This window comes from Rhyacophila brunnea, unplaced genomic scaffold (genome assembly GCF_057557595.1).
Source record: "Rhyacophila brunnea isolate RB1 unplaced genomic scaffold, BYU_Rbru_1.0 scaffold_22, whole genome shotgun sequence".
In the NCBI taxonomy this organism is placed as follows: domain Eukaryota; kingdom Metazoa; phylum Arthropoda; class Insecta; order Trichoptera; family Rhyacophilidae; genus Rhyacophila; species Rhyacophila brunnea.
In genome coordinates this window covers 19,679,158-19,699,810 of record NW_028232882.1, presented here as the reverse complement: position 1 = coordinate 19,699,810, position 20,653 = coordinate 19,679,158, and the positions used below count along the sequence as shown (strand labels likewise).

At 35.0% G+C, this 20,653-nt stretch overlaps 1 protein-coding gene across 1 annotated transcript in view; it reads right to left on the bottom strand.

Annotated features, from left to right (window-relative positions):
- LOC147070153 (uncharacterized) overlaps window positions 1-20,653 on the bottom strand; it is an 87,498-nt gene continuing 66,845 nt past the window's right edge. Inside the window, exons 3-12 of the mRNA XM_085949998.1 lie at window positions 16,417-16,554; window positions 14,025-14,385; window positions 10,481-10,700; window positions 10,126-10,309; window positions 9,912-10,039; window positions 9,518-9,700; window positions 8,380-8,707; window positions 7,655-7,786; window positions 1,995-4,631; window positions 1-321 (exon numbers count right to left, since the gene is read on the bottom strand). Of these exons, the coding sequence (XP_085806124.1) occupies window positions 138-321; window positions 1,995-4,631; window positions 7,655-7,786; window positions 8,380-8,707; window positions 9,518-9,700; window positions 9,912-10,039; window positions 10,126-10,309; window positions 10,481-10,700; window positions 14,025-14,385; window positions 16,417-16,554 (4,495 nt within the window). The 3' untranslated portion in view covers window positions 1-137. The remainder of the gene's footprint in view (window positions 322-1,994; window positions 4,632-7,654; window positions 7,787-8,379; window positions 8,708-9,517; window positions 9,701-9,911; window positions 10,040-10,125; window positions 10,310-10,480; window positions 10,701-14,024; window positions 14,386-16,416; window positions 16,555-20,653) is intronic.

The following is a 20,653-nucleotide window of genomic DNA, read 5'->3' as shown; positions in this document are numbered from 1 at the left end:
AAATAAAGTAAGGAAGATTTATCTCTACGATCATTTATTCTTCATATAAAAAATATTTAGGTATATAAATATAAGCTTTATCTTGTATAAACTTGTATCCCTAAGAACAAATTTTGTTTGAGTCATAATTAGTCATTTTATGCGAGTCCTTTGTGTTTTGAATATGGTGATTTGTGGCCTTTAGCGAGGTCGGTGAAATTCATCGGTCTCGGCAACTCCTTCGATGCATGAGGATCTGAGTCAATGGACGGCATGGTATTCCAAGCGTAGTGCGGCATATTTTCTTCAGGTTTCTCTCTGTACGTCATCCACAACGTTGGGCTGAAACATCAAAATGGATTATTTCAAAATGATAAAAGAGTAATTAGGTTGTTTGGTAAAAAAATGTCACCAATTCTGCTCTCAGAATTGGAATATGACGCTTCCATAAAGTTAAGAAGTATTTTCAAAGATTTTTTATGACGATTATATTGTTCTTATAAATTTTCACAACCCTTACTTGAGATACACTCAGATTTAATGAAAATGGTGTGGGAAGATGTAACAGAAAAGGAAGAACATGACAGACATTCCTATCTCAGACATATGAGGCTATTAGTTGGTTTTTTGTTTCTTTAATATTTTTCTTAAGAATGATACTGTAAGGCAGTGGTTTCCAAACTTTATGATACTACGCCTCCCTTTTAAAAGAAATAAATTTTGGCGCCCCCCCCTTTATTTTATTACAGACACCTTTTCAAATAGTCCAAAATGTAGTAAGTATTACAAAAATGAAAAAAAAATAAATATATTAATTTGTTTTTCATGCGATGAATGTGCTTGTTTATTAGCACAATCAATTTCAATAGTAGTCAATCCAAATTCATCATCGTTCATTGACAAATGGATTATATCATGGGCACCACATCCTGAAGCGGGCCCACCTACCTACCTATCGCTTATCACATCAAATTGCAACGTACAACCACATATTTAAAATATTTAATAGGCCTAAAACAAAGCAGTGCCGCGGGCTACTTTTTTTACTATTAATAAAATAATGTGAAAAGAGCATTAGCAAACTGAACCAAGAACTCAGTAAATAGATTTTTGTTTGCTTCAATATATCTGGCGCAGAAATTATTTAAAAGTGCGATGGCGAACTTATTTTTTTGTAATTTTGATTTCCAAAGCTCCAATTTTTTCACTTTGTCTTTTTAAGCCAGTGAATGCATTAGTGGTCCTTTCCTTGCATTGATTTTTTCACTCATTTTTTTAAACAGACAAAATTATCGTTCCTAAACAAATTTGCCTCAAATTTCAACATAATGATTAATTTGACCCTTTTATTTCATTTTTTCACGAGATAGCCAGCGCAGCGCGCTTCACAATTACTAGTATAGAAGTGAGGTATTATAAAATTAGCCTCCATATTTTCAGACAGGTTTACAAACAACCTTTTATAAGACTGTTTTTTTATGTAGTTTATAACTAGTGGCAGTTTTATAAACTGTGCATTTGTAAACTGCAAACTTGTGGCTACATTAATTGAGTTAAACTTTTCGCGCCTCCCTTTGCAACACTCCACGCCTCCCAGTTTGGAAATCGCTACTGTAAGGAGATACTTTTCCATCGTGTGATATATGTATTTATAAAATATCAAATACAGCTCCGTTTGTTAGTTAAATAGAATTAAACCCGATTATATTCATCAGCCGCCATTTTTCATATTTTACGACTAATTTTAAACATAATTTTTTATTAAATTTCATGTTAGGACATTTGATTTCGCTATTTGATTTTTCTAATAATTGTTTACCAACATGTTTGCGAAAGAAAATATTATATTTGCAGTTCTAAAATCTCAAAATGGTGGAATATGGAGGTTACCAATTTTGAAACAAACAGCCTCGCTTCTTCCTAATCAGTTTTTTTATTATTATTATCATGCAGTTGGGTTAATCAAATGTAGTTAGAAGTTTTAAAATATAAATTAATACTAGTATCAAACATACCTGTGTTCACTGGGTAACGCGTTGAAGAAAACATCACTCTTGATTTTATTTGCATTCGGTTTCACTGGTGGTGAGTCGACGGCCGCTTCCCTCTTATCAGAAGAAGCACCTTCCAAATCATCTACCTCTGCGCTTTTAGTTTGGGCACCTTCTGCCAGTGTTTCGCTATCATCCAGTATGATATCATCGCTGCCGTGTTTCAGACTGCCTTTGATGCCTTCGTAAGGCTCACTGTCATCGTCTTCATCATCGGGTGAACCGTAAAACAGTTTGTGTTCATTTTTGTCAGGTTTCCACGCGTTGTTGTAATTTTCTTTAATAATCTGATCTTGTTCTTTCGATTCGGAAGGTGAATTTCCATCTTTTGCGTAGAAACCATTGTCAGAGTGGTCAGGCGCCTTGTATTTGTGCAAGACGTTACCGATATAGTAAAACTTCATCGGTTTACTTGTCGTAGCGTGAGAATTTCCCAACGGATTGCCTGTAGCTTTAAGGTTACTTTTATATTTCACGTTAGGTTCGATGACAATTGATATATCAGTATGGTGTTGATTTCCAAATTGAGATGCTAGATTAACGTTAACATTTGTGGGTCTGTCGTAGTTGGGATATCTCGAAGTCGTAGTTCTTTTTCCATTACTGTCGTAAGGATTATTTTGAGGATATTTATTGCTGTTAGGTGTTTGGACCCATGGAGAATCAGCTGAAAACTGTCCATGTTCACTTTGAAGGGGTTTATTGTATCCGTTATTGTCTTGGTCAGTATTAGCAGGTCTGGTATCGTCATTAGGTCTGTTATAGTCAAAAGGATTTGGTTTAGGAAATTGCGGTCTGAAATTAGTCACGGGTTTTTGAAGGAACGGTCTTTGATATGTGGGTCTAGTAAATAACGGAACAGTCTCTTCCTCGCTTGAGTATGTATTGTCAAAAACGATCGGTTTCGGAAGATTTGTTCCATATCCGGCGTTATTACTTGAGTCTTCGTGTTGGGGTTTCACCGGTGAAGGTTTATTGTCAATGTAGATAGTTATACCCGTGCTAACGGGTTTAACATTTACTGGACGCACCGGTCTAGGGTTTGCCCCGTAACTACTATCATCGGACGATGCAAAAGGAGGTCGGACGGGTTTGTAATATGTACTCGTTGTCTGATAACCGCTATTTCCACTCAAATCAAATTGCGGACGATTAAATAAGTCATGTTTTTTGGTCGTTTCAATATGGCTGAAAGTCACTAAACTGTATGGATTGTACTCTGTCGTATAGTCATTGTTATATACAGGTCGGTATGGTTTATTAGGGCGGTAATTGTTTTGTACGGGTCGGTAATCGGATTGTTGATTGTTGTTATTATAGGAATTGGTCTCGTGGGAGTCGTATGGGTCTTGATTTACGATGTGACTCGGTTGGCTGCCGTATGGACGGCTGTCATGATCTTGCGAATCCGACTGCACCGGCTTATTTTGCGGTCTATAGTTGTTATTTTGTGAATTAGCGATGTTACCGTACCGTTCAAAGATGTTTTGTCCGTATTGGTTAACCGGACGGTACTCTAATCTGTTGTTGTTATAAACCGGGCGTTTATTGTAAGGGAACGGGTTAGAGTTAGGAGATTGCTGTTGTCCTTGAACTGTTATTTTAATGGTTTCTTTATAGTCATCGTTTTGGTATTTGGGTGTAGTCTTCGGTACAATATTTATTAGATAAGTAAAACGGTTGGGATTGGAAGTTGTCTGGTCGTTTTGTTGATAGTATATTATGTGAGGTTTAGGTCGCGATTGGATGGAAGGTTTAGGCGTTGTCGTCTTTATTAAGCCATACAAATTGCTAAAGAATGGAAGTTGCGATTCATCGCTGAGTAGAAGGCCGTAGGTCTTCACTGAGCTTTTATCTTTGTCTGTTTCAATTTTAGTCTTAGTCGGTTGGTCATCGGTTGAGTTATCATCGCTTTCTCTACTTTCTAAAACTAACGAAGGTTTACTATTGTCAGTAAAAGAACGCCTGTCACTTAAAGTATTATTTGTCTGGTCAAGTTTTTGTTCTATTTCACCGTCAATCCCAGTCTTAGCGGAGAAATCTAATTTGTCATCGATTTTAATAGTATTTTGAGTCGTCAGTTTAGTTTTAGTTGTAGGTCTGTTGGTAGTCTTCGTTTTAACAGTCTGGGTAGTGGAAATTGGAGCGGGAGTAGTCGTTTGTTTATCGGGTAAGTCAAGTTTATCGTCAAGTTTTATCGGAGTGATATCATTAATAGAGGCTGTCGTCTGTTTGTTTTTGGTTGTCTGTCGTCGGGTTATAGTCGGTTGGTCGAGAAATGAGGATGGGAAATTATCAAAGGCTTGGGAAAAGTGCGGTCTGGCGGTCGGTCGGAAAGAACCGCCGATTCTGTCCAAGTTGTTGATGTCATTCTCAAAGTCGGCTACTTGCTCTGTCCACGGAGTCAAATCAAAGCTGTTGAGTAAGTTACTGTCGCAAGGTACGCGCTCGTTTCTAAATTCGTCAGCTGACAGGAAGACAAATGGCTGAATGGTGTCCACATTTTCCATCGTTTTACAGAGTACCTGTGCCAGAGTTACACGTCTCAGTTGTTGCAATTGAGCTGGAGTAAAGGATGACTCAAATTTACCATTCTCATACCTACAAATATAAAATGAGATAGTTTTAACAATGCTATAAAAAAACGACAGTTTTAGTTAATTTATTATCTATTGAACACAGAAACATAATATAAAATTAAATCATGTTATCATTGTTGTTTTAATATTAATGCATATCAGAAAAATGGGGTTACATTTTAACCCGGCGCCCGCTTCTGTCACGAGAGTAGTACGCGAAATTTCGCAAAACTACGGGGCTACAGCGCTTCTGTCGCCAATGTTGTACGCAAAAATGCGCCGGTCGATTATGTAGAATATACATGACGCATGATTTTGAAATCTCTACCATAATTTGCCTTATTTCATTACCAACGGTGACATATATGTAACATTGTCAAATAAATTGTGTTACAATACTAAAACTAAGATGTTTGACATGCCTTCGACAGGCCGTCAATCTACGCTCATTTAATTTTGGTTTGAAACATCGTGCCACTTTACTGCGTTTGCGCAGTATGCGTAATATCACTGTTGTGAGAGGACTGTGCAAGGAATCGCTCTTGTCGTTTTTCCGTACAAAATATTACGTATTTTACGCGATCTATTGTATTGTGTGAATTTTATTATAATATTTTGTCTGTGTTATTGTTTATGTTTTAACTATACCATTCATGTGTATTAAACTGTTAAAAAGTGTTTTGACTATATTTTTTTGGACTATTTTACCTTTGTTATCGTGTGAGTGTTTGGTTGAGAACTTTTTTCAAACTTCAATATGGCTGGTTTAAGTGAGGAATTGGACTCCGATTACGAAATGTCTGAAGAAGAATTGGAACCATCTGACCTCAGTGATGTAGATATATCAGAAGAGCCAATTGAACACTTGAGAACATGGACATCCGGACCCCATGTTCCGATCGTATATGAGTTTGATGATTTTCAATCCGGCATAGCAAACAGCGATTTGACTGAGACTTCGCCTGAGTGTCTTTTTTTTGAACATTTTTTAAACAGTGATATAATGTTGAAGGTAGTCCAACAAACAAACATTTTTTTCCACTACCAGTATAACACTCAAGAACTTGGACCAAAATCACGTTCTCATAATTGGATCGATACAACTGTATCAGAATTATATGCATTTTTTGCGGTGTCAATGCTCATGACACGAAACAAACATTTGTCACTAGAAGAACACTGGAGTACGGATTGTTTTTTAAGTGCACCCATTTTCGGTCAGACGATGCCTAGAGACCGATATGAGTTATTGCTCCAAATGCTCCATTTTTCCGATCCAACAAGTGTTACCTCAGATAGACTAAATAAAATTAGGTTACTTTTAGAGCATACACGCAAAATTTTCAAAGACACGATGATTCCGCATCAAAATCTCTGTATCGATGAGAGCATTATTGTTTTTAAAGGGAGACTTATTTTTAAACAATTCATTCCATCGAAGCGTCATCGTTTCGGTATCAAAATGTTCGTGCTGTGTGACGTTATGACGGGTTATATTTTAGATTTTATTATTTATTGTGGTGACGGGACAGACATAGTGGATAGCCAAAACTTTGGAATTTCCGGAGCTGTTGTGACAACGCTGCTGACCGAGTATCTGGGCAAAGGGCATTCGTTGTGGTGCGATAACTGGTACACCGGTCCACAGTTATTCAAACACCTCCATGAAAATAAAACCAATGCTTGTGGGACTGTACGTAAGAATCGCAAAGAAATGCCATGCTTCAAAAAGCTGAAAAAGGTGGAGACAGAGGTAAAGTCAAACAGCCCATTGTTGGCTCTCAAATGGTGTGACAGAAGAGATGTCCACATGCTTACAACCATGCACGATGACTCCTTCGGTCCAACAGGTAAAACTAATTTTAGAACAGGAGAACCCATTATGAAGCCAAAGTGCATCTTAGAGTATAATAAAAATATGGGGACTGTCGACAAGGCCGACATGATGCTCAGCAGCTTGTCGTGCATGAGGAAATCTGTGAAATGGTACAAAAAAGTAGCATTTCACATGATTGACCTCTATTTATTAAATGCGTTCTATATGTATAAATCTGTTACTGGTAGTAAAAAAACTTTAGGAGAATTTCAGTTAGTCGTGATAAAACAATTAGTTGCTAAGTACGCTGTGAAAATCACGAAAACTCCACAACCCAGACCATCGACTAGTGAAAATCCATTGAGGTTGTTGCCTAGAACTTTAACAGATCATTTGCCGCAACACATTCCGCCCACGGCAAATAATAAAAAGCCCAGAAGACGCTGTCATGTGTGCGGAAATTCAAAAATTAATAAAAAAAAAACATCTCTATCTAGATATATGTGTTGTATTTGCAATGTGGCTTTATGTCTCAGTCCGTGTTATAAAATCTACCACTCTTCAAAACAATTTTAAATGTGTAAAGTAAAAATAAATATGTAACTCAGTAATAATATTTAATAGCTGTTTAAGTGTCTGCCTAAAAGTTTGTTTAGTCTAAAATTATTGTGCTATTTTTACGACCCTACTCAGGGAAAAAACATTATGTGTGATTTTATTACCATTTGTGAAGTGTTTCTATACTCGCGTCAAGCACGAGCGTGACGAATAACAAAATGCAAGCCTTGCAGTGCTCCATATACATAAAATGGTGAGTCTTTGTATAGAATTAATTTCTTCGGATATTTTTGACATTATGACTGATTTATTACGGTTTTTTAATGTTGTAAAATAATCTGAACATGTCTAGGCGCCTAAAGAGCCATAAAACTCATTTTTTATTGCCGTTTTTATTATGAAACACAGAAGTTAAATTAAACAAAAACCGTCACCGCGAGAGTGAATTCGTCATACTACAATAGGCCGCGAGTGCCAGGTTAATGAAACGCTTTATTCCAATGTAATTTATACCATAGATAAAACTAGATTGTAACAAAATTAGAAAGTTTCTAAAAACACAATGTTTTTAGAGCTAGCGGCCAGACCTTTAAAGATATTCATTTATTTAATTCAAATTGATTCAATTCTATTTGAGTGGTAGGAAAGATGAAAAATATGTTGATTCTCACCAGAAACGATCGCCTCGTCTCAAATTGGAGAACTGTTGTGCAATGATGCAAGCAAATGTCGGTCCGACCAATCCTCCGATAACGGGCCTCTCCGCCATTCCTCCCGTAAACAAATCGATGTCATCCACATGCCTAAAATAAAAATCAGGAAAACATAACAATCAGATTGCGCATTTAAAATTAGATAAAAACATTTAGATTGATAAACATCATTTGTTTCTGTCATTATATTAGGCTCATCTCCGACAATGGCCATAAAGCGTGTACGGATATAGAAAAAAGTTGTCCACCTAATATAACATAGTATCATAATATACCACACCAACAATTATTTTAATGGATTTTTGAGGATGCCTTTTGAACAATAACAAATGCGAATGGAATGGCTTCATTTGTTTTCTTCTTTTGAAATTTAATGATTGAGCCGAGACGTGTTGCCGATTTTATGATGTTGTCAACGTGAGTCAGGACACTACTTTAGACTCGAATCAAGTTTACTCAGCAATTTTTATGCTGTTTCAATGGAATATATCCGTTTCACAAAATTTCATTTGTCCATTTGATAATAATAACAAATTAAAGGTTTATATTATTATTATTATTGGTGGCCTTCAGGAATGTCTCCACTCTCCCTTTCTGTCACAAGTTTTTTAGGCGTTTGTAACATCACTATAACCTGTGAAAATATTTTATATTAGTACAAATAATTCTTCTATCAACATTACCTGTATATTTCCTCCATTTTTCTGACGGCTCTCGACGGCATTATCTTAAGCAAGTCATCCCAGTCGTTAATGAGTGACAATCCGCATGGCTCTCTCCACGTGGTGTATGATGGTAGACCATGGTCTCTGCCTCTTTGAATATTAATGGAGGCCAAGTCCATTCCGAAGGCAAATCTTGAAGTTTGGAATAGATGATTCGTGAGCTCTGGCGATATGAATTCATCTCGCTTCTGCGACAATTGGTTGCTCATGCCCAAAATCAGTCTGTCAACTGCGCCAAAGCTCCATATATTTGAAGGATTTGTTAGTTCATCATGCAGAGAGACATCTGTGGACAGAATGAAAATTTGATTTGAAGAGACAATATACAGGGGTCTTTATTATCTGCGTCCCTGCAATTACGAATTTTCAGGAAAATGCAAAAATAAAATACCTATAAAAACACAAGCACAATAGGACACAGTCGTGAAAAATTCCACACTCCTACATTATTAGTGTCTTGCTCGTGAGTCTTTTTCTTTTCTAAACGTGTCCCAATTAAACCTCGTAGTAAAGTAGTTTTGGTTCCCGTTTTAAGCGGATTCGCTTTAGAAGATATTTTTTCGGTACGGTACCAAATACCCTTGGATAACGAGGACCCCCAGTAATACAGAAAACTTCAGTTGATTTTTTAAAACTGTGATTATTATAATTTTTTGTGAAATAAGCCTCAGGACGAGGAATTATAAATTCTTCATTAAAAATTCAGATGGAATATCATCATAGGCTCACTTATTTAAATCAAAACTTTTATTAAAGCAAAGGGTCCTGCTAGTACAGTTTTACTGGTGGTCGGAGTTGAATAAACTGGAACTTAAACATCTAGTGATATAGTAGAACCTCAATTACTCGGGTTAATTGGAGACAAGGGTTGTAAATGCAGATATGACAATGACAAGGTTGGATAATTGAAAAAACATGGAAGATATTATTTAGTTTTGGAATAATCCAGAATAAAAAAAATGCCTTTTTCTGATGCTCATACGAAATTAAAACCGCATAATCAAAGTCCGGATAATTGAGTTTCTACTAATATTGAATTATTTTTATTGGACAATCATACCAATTCTTAACAAATGCTAATTCAATTGTCACTTACTGTTCGGTAATGGCCTGTGAAACCGGTCGTATCTCACGAAAGAATCCTGAACGAGGCTGTGACCGAATCTGAAAGCTGCCGCTCCGAAGGAGTTTGCTGGATTTGGATTAACTTTAGAGTTGTATCCTTTGTAATATCCCTTCTTCAGTAAGTCTAGTTGGAATAGACGCATTACTTCGGATCCTGAAACAAAGTAAAAATAATGATCAGTTATAAGATTATAATCTAATAATTTAAGCAAGGTTTCTTAACGTTTCACTAATTTGTTAATATAACTGTGAAACAGTGTATACTAATTTGATAATATTATATTAAATAAGTTTTATCATTCATGCCTGGTGGGTATGTCAAGTGTACGAATTAATGCCAGTCGGTGTATTAGTTGAATACTAACCTAATATAATCGGCAAGAATTCTTTGTAGGTGATATGCTGAACTAATGCTCCGATGATTTTTCTTGTTTCTTGATACACCTTTTCATCACTCCAATGTGGATTCAGGTGCGATAACTCTGTAGCAAACCTGTAGAAATAGTTTTGATAAGAAATTTTCTCTATATTGTGAAAATAGTAGCATGCTTTTAAATTAGAATTTTCATTGTTAATTACCTGTTGTGTTTGCGCAACCATACGATATGCATGGCCACAAGACCGGGATGCTCGTTGACTCTGCCATCGCCGGCCTTAAAGCAGGAAACGTCAACTGCACCCCCTCTGCAGAGAGCCTCTTCATCAGAATCCTCAGCTGGCAAAAGTGGGCGGCGAGCCTGTGCCCTGCCATATTGCAGAAGTCCTATAATTAAACAATATATTTAGTGACATCTGTTAATGAATAATTACACTAATAATATTTTAGTTTTTAATGTCATTAATAGATGGCAGTAATACTCACATTGTGGTAAGTAATCAATATTAATATCTAAATATAATTAGGTAATAATTATTATTGATGGTTTATTCTCACCATTCCTGAATAGTCTTAGTTTATCAGACTGCCTGGCCGATGCACCGTATATCGGAGATGCATCAACGTAAGCTGTCACCCTGTTGAGTTGTTCACGCCATCCCAGTTCACAGTTTTCCCGGGGGGCAGGTCCAGACCGGAGGAATTCCAGGCATCTGATGCCCAAGGGGCCGTAAAAAGGGTCTTCGTCGGGCACCAAAATTGGCATGCACTCAGGATGCTATATGAAGATAACAAAATGTCTTAATTATTTATCCTAATATTAATGGTGACCTACAATAATATTTTATTTATATTCTAATATAAAGTTGGATTGGTATATTATTTTATAGTTTATCGAATTGATAGTGGGGAGATGATTTTTGAACCAAGTTACTTATAATAAACTGATTTAATTAAATATCTAGATAGATGTCTTATAGATTGGAAAATATATTATTATACCTAGGACCAATTAACTTAACTTAACACGATAAAAGCATTCATTTAATAATCAAAAGCCTCAGGACGAGGAATTAAAAAATCTTCATAAAATAATTCAGAGGAATTGTCATCATTAGCTATCAATTTATTATTTGAATGTTTCAACGTGTTATATAATTATTGATTGAATGGTTTTCAATATAATGTCCACTTCAGATGAATCCTCAATGTAGATGTATATATTTCGATAGTAATCTGCCTACAGAGGATTAGTTGTGACTCATTTTCTCAGGACCTAAGGTTTTCGACATAAACAAACACGCACTGTGGGTTACGTATATAGGTACCTTAAGATAAATTCAGAAAAAGGCATGCAAACTTATTAATCTAGTTGAGATTTGAGCTCAGAGCTGTATTAATACGTCCCCAAATCGCGATAGTGGTTAAATACCACACCAACCTTGTAAAAAGTCTATTAAAACATCCACTGTGGAAACAAAAACAATACTTTCCGTTCTCGTAAAATTTTGGCAAGTCAATAAAAATGTCTTATTTCTTTCTTATAGGTCAAAGACGTATTAAATGGACAACTCATTTCATATTGGCGATCACGAGAAATAGTGCACGAAACTTATTCACAGATGTATAGGTAGACGTCACGTGATCATATGACGTTGCATTTCCATTATACGATATCAAGCTTCGAGAATTTAGAGTAATATAGCCTTTATTGTAACGGCGTATTAATGTCATCGCGTTAGAATTCTCGGGTTACTTACGTCTTCCGGAGATTCAGCGAAACGCTTCCAGGCATTCAGCGAAACGATTCCAGACGCAAACTGGGAATTCTGCCCTTAATTAATAACTTTAAATATTTTTGTAATTCGTTATTTATATTATTATTCTTTTTGTTGTGTGTATAATAAATACATGCCTTTTATCAATTAATAACACAGTTTCGAAGTATGAATACAGAAGAAAGTAGGTACCTATGATAATAATACAAGAGAACGGAGGTAGATAAATATAACAAAAAAAAAATAGTCAAACACAATTAAATTTTTATTGAACGCCATTTATTCGAGATAAAAACAAGTTATAAAAATATATTATTATTGTATGTTTGACGTATGTATCTTCGTACATTTATTTTCAAACAGGCGATACCAGTTTCATCATTACGACATTTTCAACTGAAAGTTGATCCGTGGAAAATGTTATAACAACGATACCCGTATATTATCAAATCATGGTAATGATAACAATGGTATTGTTAATTTAATTATTATGACATAAACAATGAAAACAAAAAAATATCAAGAAACAAGTTATAAAATATACACGATAAGCAGACCAAACGTTGCTTAGGGGCGCCACATTTTGAGGGGCGGCAAATTATGGAAGAAATACGAATATTACGTAGTTTTGAGAAAAGTTGTTTGTCTAAACAAAATATTCTTTGCTACGGCGCTAACAAACCATACAGTGTACAAATAAATATCAACGAATATGTAATTAGATTTTCACGTTTTGATCATATTGCTTTGCTTAAGATGTTTGAGATTAAACAATAACATATTATGATTGTTATTGAATTGCAATATAATAATTTGGTATAATTTGAAGCGTCGGTTAATAAGAATATTTTGAAACTGAAAATTGATCCGTTGAAAATGTTTTAATGACAAAACCAGTATCAGTTTATTGGAGAAAATATTATTTCAGCATGAAAATGATAACAATTCTATTACTGTTTATTTAAATATTATAGAATCACAACAAGAAATGAGAATAAAATCAAGAATCAAGTTATAAAAAATACACGATTAACGTTATATTATAGGTGCATGTTTTAATAATTCAGAGAGCAAGCAAACAGAGAAAACAACAGAAAGTAAATAGAAATATTCATAAAAAGTAAATGGAGCACAAGATATGAGATTAATAATTATTAATATTATTGGCAAACATACAAAGTGGAAAATACTATTGAAGTATGACAATGATAACAATTCTATTACGATTCATTATGGCGTTCTAAGAAGAAATAACCGTAATGAACAACAATAATTAAGTTCAACAACAGATAAAACAGAAAAGAAAAAAAAAGAAAGAAGAAGATAAAACAGAACAACAGATAAAACAGAACAAAATCAACGACAGATAAAACAGAAGAAAGTAAATGGAAATATTCGGGAGTAAAAAAAACAGATGATATCTTTAATTTAAAATATAGTTCTGCATGCAATTAACTAAGTAGATATATTTAAAAAAGTATTTTTAATTAAACAAACGATGTCAAAAAATATGTTTAATTACATACCTATAATAAATTGAAAATAATATTACCAGTCCGTTCATGCAAATCAATTAGCTGAAGTACGGTGCAAACAGTACTACCATATTTGAAAAATTGAACGAATATATACCTTACTGTCATTACAATACGGACCATATTTATAAATCACCATTTGTGCGTTGAGCCCTCCTAGGAACGGAGAAATCATCGCTGCCTGCGTAAAAATGTTCGGCTATTTCTGTCAAATTGTTCTGTCATTGAATTGCATCGAATAATATCGTTTGTCAATATCTAAAAATGGCATTTTATCAATAATAAATAATACTTACACATGAAAAGTTATCCCATCTTTCTTGGAGTGTTTAGTAGAATTTTTTTTACAATTTTTAACTAGGCACATTGGCATTTTGTAACACAATAATAACGGCGGTGTCGAAATGTAACGGACGCGAACGGCAATTAGTTCGATATTTTGTATGGGCAGACCCAGTGGTGTCGCCAGACCGCTTGCAAGCGGAATGTTCATTTGAGCGAAGGATACCGATATTAAAATATGAATTTCGCCATCCGGCAGACCCGACACAAAGTGAGTGTCATTTTAATTTCCACATGATTCGTCCATATAAATGTCATTGTTATAGGTATAACTTTTGAAAAAACTATTAGAAATGTTATTTTTTATTAGTGTACATACAACATTAAATTTTAGAATACAAGAACGTCATAATATACGGATTTTTTTTGTCGCTTACTAAAATTTTACGAAAATAGAAACTGCCGTTTTTGTTTCCAGAACATATTATTATGTAGCTAGTTTCTTACCAGAAATTCTTCCGGTATAAATCCTCTCCCACCATCGCCGCAGCACCTGGGGACAGAGCCATTGAATCCTCGCGACTGGCTGGAAGAAGTCACATCGTGGTCCAAGAATTGCCCCCACTGCATGAGCATGTGAGTGACCGGCGCCGTGGGCCTCCTGCGCCCTCCGAGGGACGATGTGTCCGCATGCACCGCGGAGCTGACACGACGGGCCGACGGCAGGGTTGCGCCACCGCGGACGGAGAGTCTCGGGGCCTCGAGACCGTCGGAGTAAGTCGGCGGGAGGAAGCGCTGGGCTGGCGATAGGGCGGATCCCCAACGCGGACGTCGTGCATTGTTACAAGTTCCATCATGGGTGCGGTACCTAAACGTTCCATATTCAGAATGATCATTCTCGTCAACGCATTCATCGTGAGATTTTTTACTCAAGACTCATCAATAATAATAATTGATAACGGTAGTATAAACAAAAGAGTACAGTAAAAAATATAGTAAGAAGTGTTCAGTATATTGACATTGACCATGTCCGATCTAATAAGATCATAATATGGGCCTCCATAGAGTGGAGGTTTTTTGTATAACAGATTTAGTTTTTACGAGGAATGGATGTCAGCCACTTGCTCAACCTATTAGGTTTGAAATTGAAAAACCAAAAACCAGACGCAGGATTCGAACAGGACGCAGAACAGATTAATTAATAAGATATAAATGTAAAAGTCAGTCGCAATGGAATACCTACGATTTTTCAGACGAAAATTACCGTATTTCACATTTAACATGAAAGAAAATGAAACAGACAATACAAAACAATAATCGAAGGCTGAAAAATATTTAGTAGGTACCTAACTATCACACAAGTACAATTAAAAAACATGTTAGAACCTTTTACACAATAACCAAGTTTTCTAATAAATTATTAGGTATTCCGAGTCTAGTACAAAATAGAAAATTGCATAATATTGATAACGCATTTATAAAACAATGATTAATTGCCGGTCCAATGAGTGAGAAACTGTGTGGTATGTCATCAACGACTACCCAATACTAGAAAAGGAGCGATAGACTCTCGGAACTCTGTGTGGACAACAGTGCTCGAAATGGAAAAGTTTACGAACCGGAGCACTCGACAGTTTTGTAAAGACAGTTATCAAATTTTATGTGTATTTCATAAAAATAAGTGTGTTTGATTTTCTATTATATGGCCTATCTAGCTCAGACGGTCAAATTATTTTTTCCACGAGACGGAGCGATACCTTTACCGATTTCACGAACAGGAACGGCGCTCCGGTCCATTTCGAGCCCTGGTGGACAACATAATTACGAAAATGACAGCCAAACACCTCACGAAATATTAAACAACAAAATAACATAAAAAATATTTATTTTTAGCCATAAAGTATAAAGTAAATTAAAGACATAAGTACATGGAGGGATATAATTAAGTGCACACTTCACTTAAAATTGTAATCGAACATTTTTTTTAAATATCACCATAAATGAGAATATGGAAATGATTAAACTAAACGCAAAGAAAAAAAAAATAGTGAAAAACTTATTAAATAGAATAATTGAGAAATTGAGAACAGAATATTTGGAGAGTGTCACTTTCCTGTTAGATTCTAGGTACGTACTAGATCTCGCAAGATTCTTGTAGTTCCTATTAGAATCTTTCTGATCTGGTACCTACGCAGAGTGATAATATTGCTGTTCTTCCTTTCCTTGACATTTAACACATCAATATATTATTAATCTCTTGATAATGACTTCTGCATTAGTCCGAAACGTCAAGGAAAGAAGGAGGAGGAACACAAGGTGACAACCCAAAAATCAAACACACTACCAAAATAACTATAACATATGAATGTAAGGCTGCAGACACACGGCATTGCAGTAGAAGTGCGTCGATGCAGGGTCTTGTTTGATTCCAATTGTATCCGATTAGAATCACCAGTTAGATAATAAATAAGACCTGCGTCGACGCACATCAACTGCAATGCCGTGTGTCTACAGCCTAACAGGTAATTACAAAAATGTGCCTATCCGTAAAATGGTAAATATATAAACCATTAAAATTAGAAGCCTCAGGACGAGGAATTAAAAAATCTTCATAAAATAATTCAGAGGAATTGTCATCATTGGCTAATAATTATTGGTTGAATATATTTTTACCATTTAACGTGGCTAAGGCACACGATACTGAAGTCAGTTTGCGTCAACGCAGGTCTGACTTGATTCCAAATTGTTGAAACGATATAAATTACTTTGAGGAGAGACATCGCAAGAGTCATGCCACAATAGCTGATTATGGAATCCTTTTCACCCCCTTGCAGTTTCTTTATAATGGTAAAGTGATATAACCGAAGATAACAACATATTAATTTAGCTGACGTCCTACCGTTTAGAAGCCGGGGGACATCTCGGTTCACCCCGCAGCGGACACTGCTCCCGGAGCGCGGAACTCTTGACGAGGGAAGACCGCCGAGGATGGCCACCTTCTCCGCCTGACACGCGACTCTCCACGTCCGATGGGTATCTGAGGAAATGGAAAATAACAAATTGTTAGACGCCATAATTAAGAGGTTAAAACATAGAAAAGACATAATTTATGACATGTAATTTGCTTTGTAGGTATACCTAGGTATTCTATTGTTCAATTATTGTTCTCTATCTTCTGACACCGCCCTATTTCATAATCAATAATCCTGATGAACGCCTCACTTTTTTAAGTATTATTACACTTTAAAATAATCTTCCGAAAATTTATCGTCTGTAGCTAAGATAATATTATCAAGATGATCTTCTATAGTATAAAAGTGAAACAGAAAAGGATTACTAATGTAAATAATCATGTTGGCTGCGAATCATTTCGCATTGTAGGTTTATTTGTAGTAAATATCATACGTATTCCATGACCGAACTGAGATAAATAAATCAATAAATTAATATTATTAATATGTAAAATAAAAAAATATGTTTAAACATAATAATATATTCTTTAAGCTATTATTCCCATTACGATCGAAGCGAATAATGTAAGTAGGTAGGTATTCATATTATTCAGATTAACCCACGTGTAAGATAATATGAAATACTTACCTGTATTATTTTATATAGGTACTTAAATCAACTGTAACGATATTACTTGAGTTAATTCTGAAAACACCTTTAGACTACATTGATACATTGTTTAGACCTAGTGTCTAGACGAAAAGTTAGAAAAGCTTTCCAAAATACTCGCATGTCTACCAAACGTGGCTACGTGCCCATCGACGTTTTAAATACAGCAACAGGCCGTGGGGCTCAATATCAGTAGTGTAGAGAAACATTTATGAAGTAGTAGAAGTGAAGCAATCAAACACTCGGGCTTTGAGAAATCACATAATATCTGCGAAATTACGGTAAGTAAATAAGTAGTATTCAAAGCAGGATGTCAACAGGAGGCTGTCATATTATTATTTCTCTATGGTTAACAGTTCAATCATAAAAATCGTATAGATATTATTATACCTACGATTATTTTCTACTGTCAAAAGTATTCATTTAATAATCGAAAGCCTCAGGACGAGGAATTAAAAAATCTTCATAAAATAATTCAGAGGAATTGTCATCATCGGCCATCGATTTATTATTTGAATGTTTCAACGTGTTATATACCTAACTGATTTATCGTTGTTTTTTGATTTTACAATAATATGGCATATGTCAGAAGATACGTCATATGTTCCAAAGGTTCTTTCTCTCTCCTGAAAAATCATATTTTTTGACAAAAATGTCGTTTTTGTAATCAACTCGTCGATTGTCACTTCGCGAACACGAATATCATTGTCACTTTCCCTCCAAGGATTATTCAACATAACATTTTATGGACGTAAATAATAGGACCATGGCCCCCACATTCTGAAGCGGGCCCCCCTACCTATCGCTAAAGATAAAAGCAGTGTGACGCTCTACAGTATAGTGTACGCGGTAAAATTAATGTGCATATTTAGTAATTTTTTTGTATATTTTAATACATTCATTTGAATTATGGAGTTGTCGAGTATCGATACACAATTAAAAATTGTATCGTACAACCACATTTTAAATAATAACATTATTGAAGAAAAAGAGCGGCGCAGGCGACTTTTTTTTACTATTAGAGAGAATTTGTGGTGGGTGTTTATATCAATTATCTGGTCGGCTCGCCACGCCGGGCCCTTCGTGAACCCGGCCCCCAGGCTAGAACCCTGTCAGCCCCCCTTTGTGGGGGCCATGAATAGGACACTATGTTTGAAAGGACCTATAATAATATAATTTTATTATTTTAGGCTGTTAGTTTCAGTAAATGAGATATAGAATATTTGTTTCGACAAGTGACACGATATAATAATTTGACTATTAATACTAGAATTCAAATATTCCAAGCGTTATTCCATCATTAAGGTATATTATTTAATTGGTACTTATTCAGTACCAAATTTAAAGAAAATGAAGATCATCATTAATGATTCGATTAAAAAAAACAATTGTTTATACGCGTGCCGTAAACAAATAAAATTATGACGCGCGCTAATGCGTGAAATGGAAAAAGCCTGCGCCGAAAGTGAATGGTACACGAATAAGAAATTTTCATAACAGAACAACATGCCGAACATATTAATAATGCCTATTAAATTACACGTTGGTACGAGAATCACGGAGTGTTTACGTTTACATGCTTCACTCTCTCGTATTATTTACATAGCGTGATGTCCTTTTCCTATGGTTACGATAACTGTTTAAAGGATGTATCTATAGTCTATGGTTCAAAGTCAATTTTAAAATTGGAATTAGAAAGCCCATCTTCGTCTAATCTAAACCATGTTATACTGTTACATATTATTATTGCTTGTGTGTGTGTGTTTTTTTAATAATAATTGAAACACTGTTCACCACAAAACTTCTTTCATTCTAAATAAGAACATATTATTATCACCCACTGAAACCGTTTGATTAAGAGCGTACTTCAGTGAAACGGCAAATAATTTTCAACAGTAGGTGCGACGAAATTTCTCACTGGTCGCCAATCGGAGACCGACAGTCGAGGTGTCCGCACGTCGATTTGTTTTGTCATGGCGTCGGATGAAAATATTCTTAAATCGTGTAAAGATGACTAAAAAACTTTACGTATGTACTTAAAGAAGAAAACATGTCAATGAATACACTATTATTATTAGTAATATAACAATAAACATAACATTAAATGGACGCATGTTGGATTTTTATGACAAATTATATTTCGTTCGGCACGCGTCATTTGCACAATCTGCGCATCGCCTAGCCACGATCTTTTTAGACCATATCTCAACTGAAGTATAGCCTTAAGTAATTATTTAAAGTAGTTTTACCAGGGTCTAGATATTGTAGTAGATTTACACACAGATTTGTTGTCAACTTACTTAATTACTGTCGTGTCAATTTTAACTTGTAACCACAGAATAGATAATAACTAGAATTCCGACAGGCTATATACATTAACAGTGCATATACATAATATACATTATACAGTAAATTTTGAAGCAGGGTTTTCAATATGTGAGTGTCCTACGAAAATGAACCACGCAATAACTAATACACAAATATTAAATGAGCGTCAATGCATAAACCGAGAGCAGTTGTCGGTATTCGACGCATTACGTATTCTTGACACGTGTTTAAATTTATCCCATATTCTTCCTTACTCCAGATCGGTTGCCTGCTTCTCCTTACCCGTTAGGTATTTCAGTTCCCCATTATTTCTGAGTTCCCTGCTTGAAACTGTCATGAAAGTTAAATAATATAGGCTTCAAATTATTTGGTAAGTATATATATGCATTAACAGCAAGTATTTTAATAAAAAATCGAGCAAGTATTTTATTAAAAAGGTGAGAACTATTTAATATGAACAGCAAGTAAAAAATGATTATTGGTAAGTATTATAATATAACAATGGAAGTATTTAAATTATGATAGGGAATTATTTAAACAATTTCCGGGAATTATTTAAATAATTAATGGTAAGTATAAATATCAATTTGTCAGTATAAAATCTATTTTGGACAGATTTTTTCTTTTACAGAAATAACTTATTTAGTAGCTTCCTTATTATGTTAAATTTAGTAGGATAGTATTGTTCTTTCTATCTGGCTCTCCAGAACAGATTGTACTATTAGAATGGTATTTCTCTATTATTTCATCCCTTACGCCCATTTAGTGTAGCAGCATTTGTGTATCTATAAAATGGCTCAATGATGCAATGCGAGTCTCCTGAGCAAGCTTCTAGTGCCTTTAAGATACTATTTCATTTTAACTATCAGCTGTAACTTAACTTAACTGCACCTTCCGAACCACCAGTTGTAGGTAGCTGTTATGCATACACTCTTGATCTAAGCGCACTTCAAAGATATATGTAACCTTACCTTATGAGATTCAAACCCTTAATCTCTACTTCATCGCGGAGTTAAATAAATTGTAGTGTCTATTATATACATTTTCAACTTTGCAATAATAACAAGACATACTTCAGACTTGTATAGTGCTTATTAAATATTATTTTCAGTACCAGAATTAAATAATAAGACAGACTTCAGTTGTTTACAATAAATGTATTTCTTGTGTTCAAAAATTCACAATAA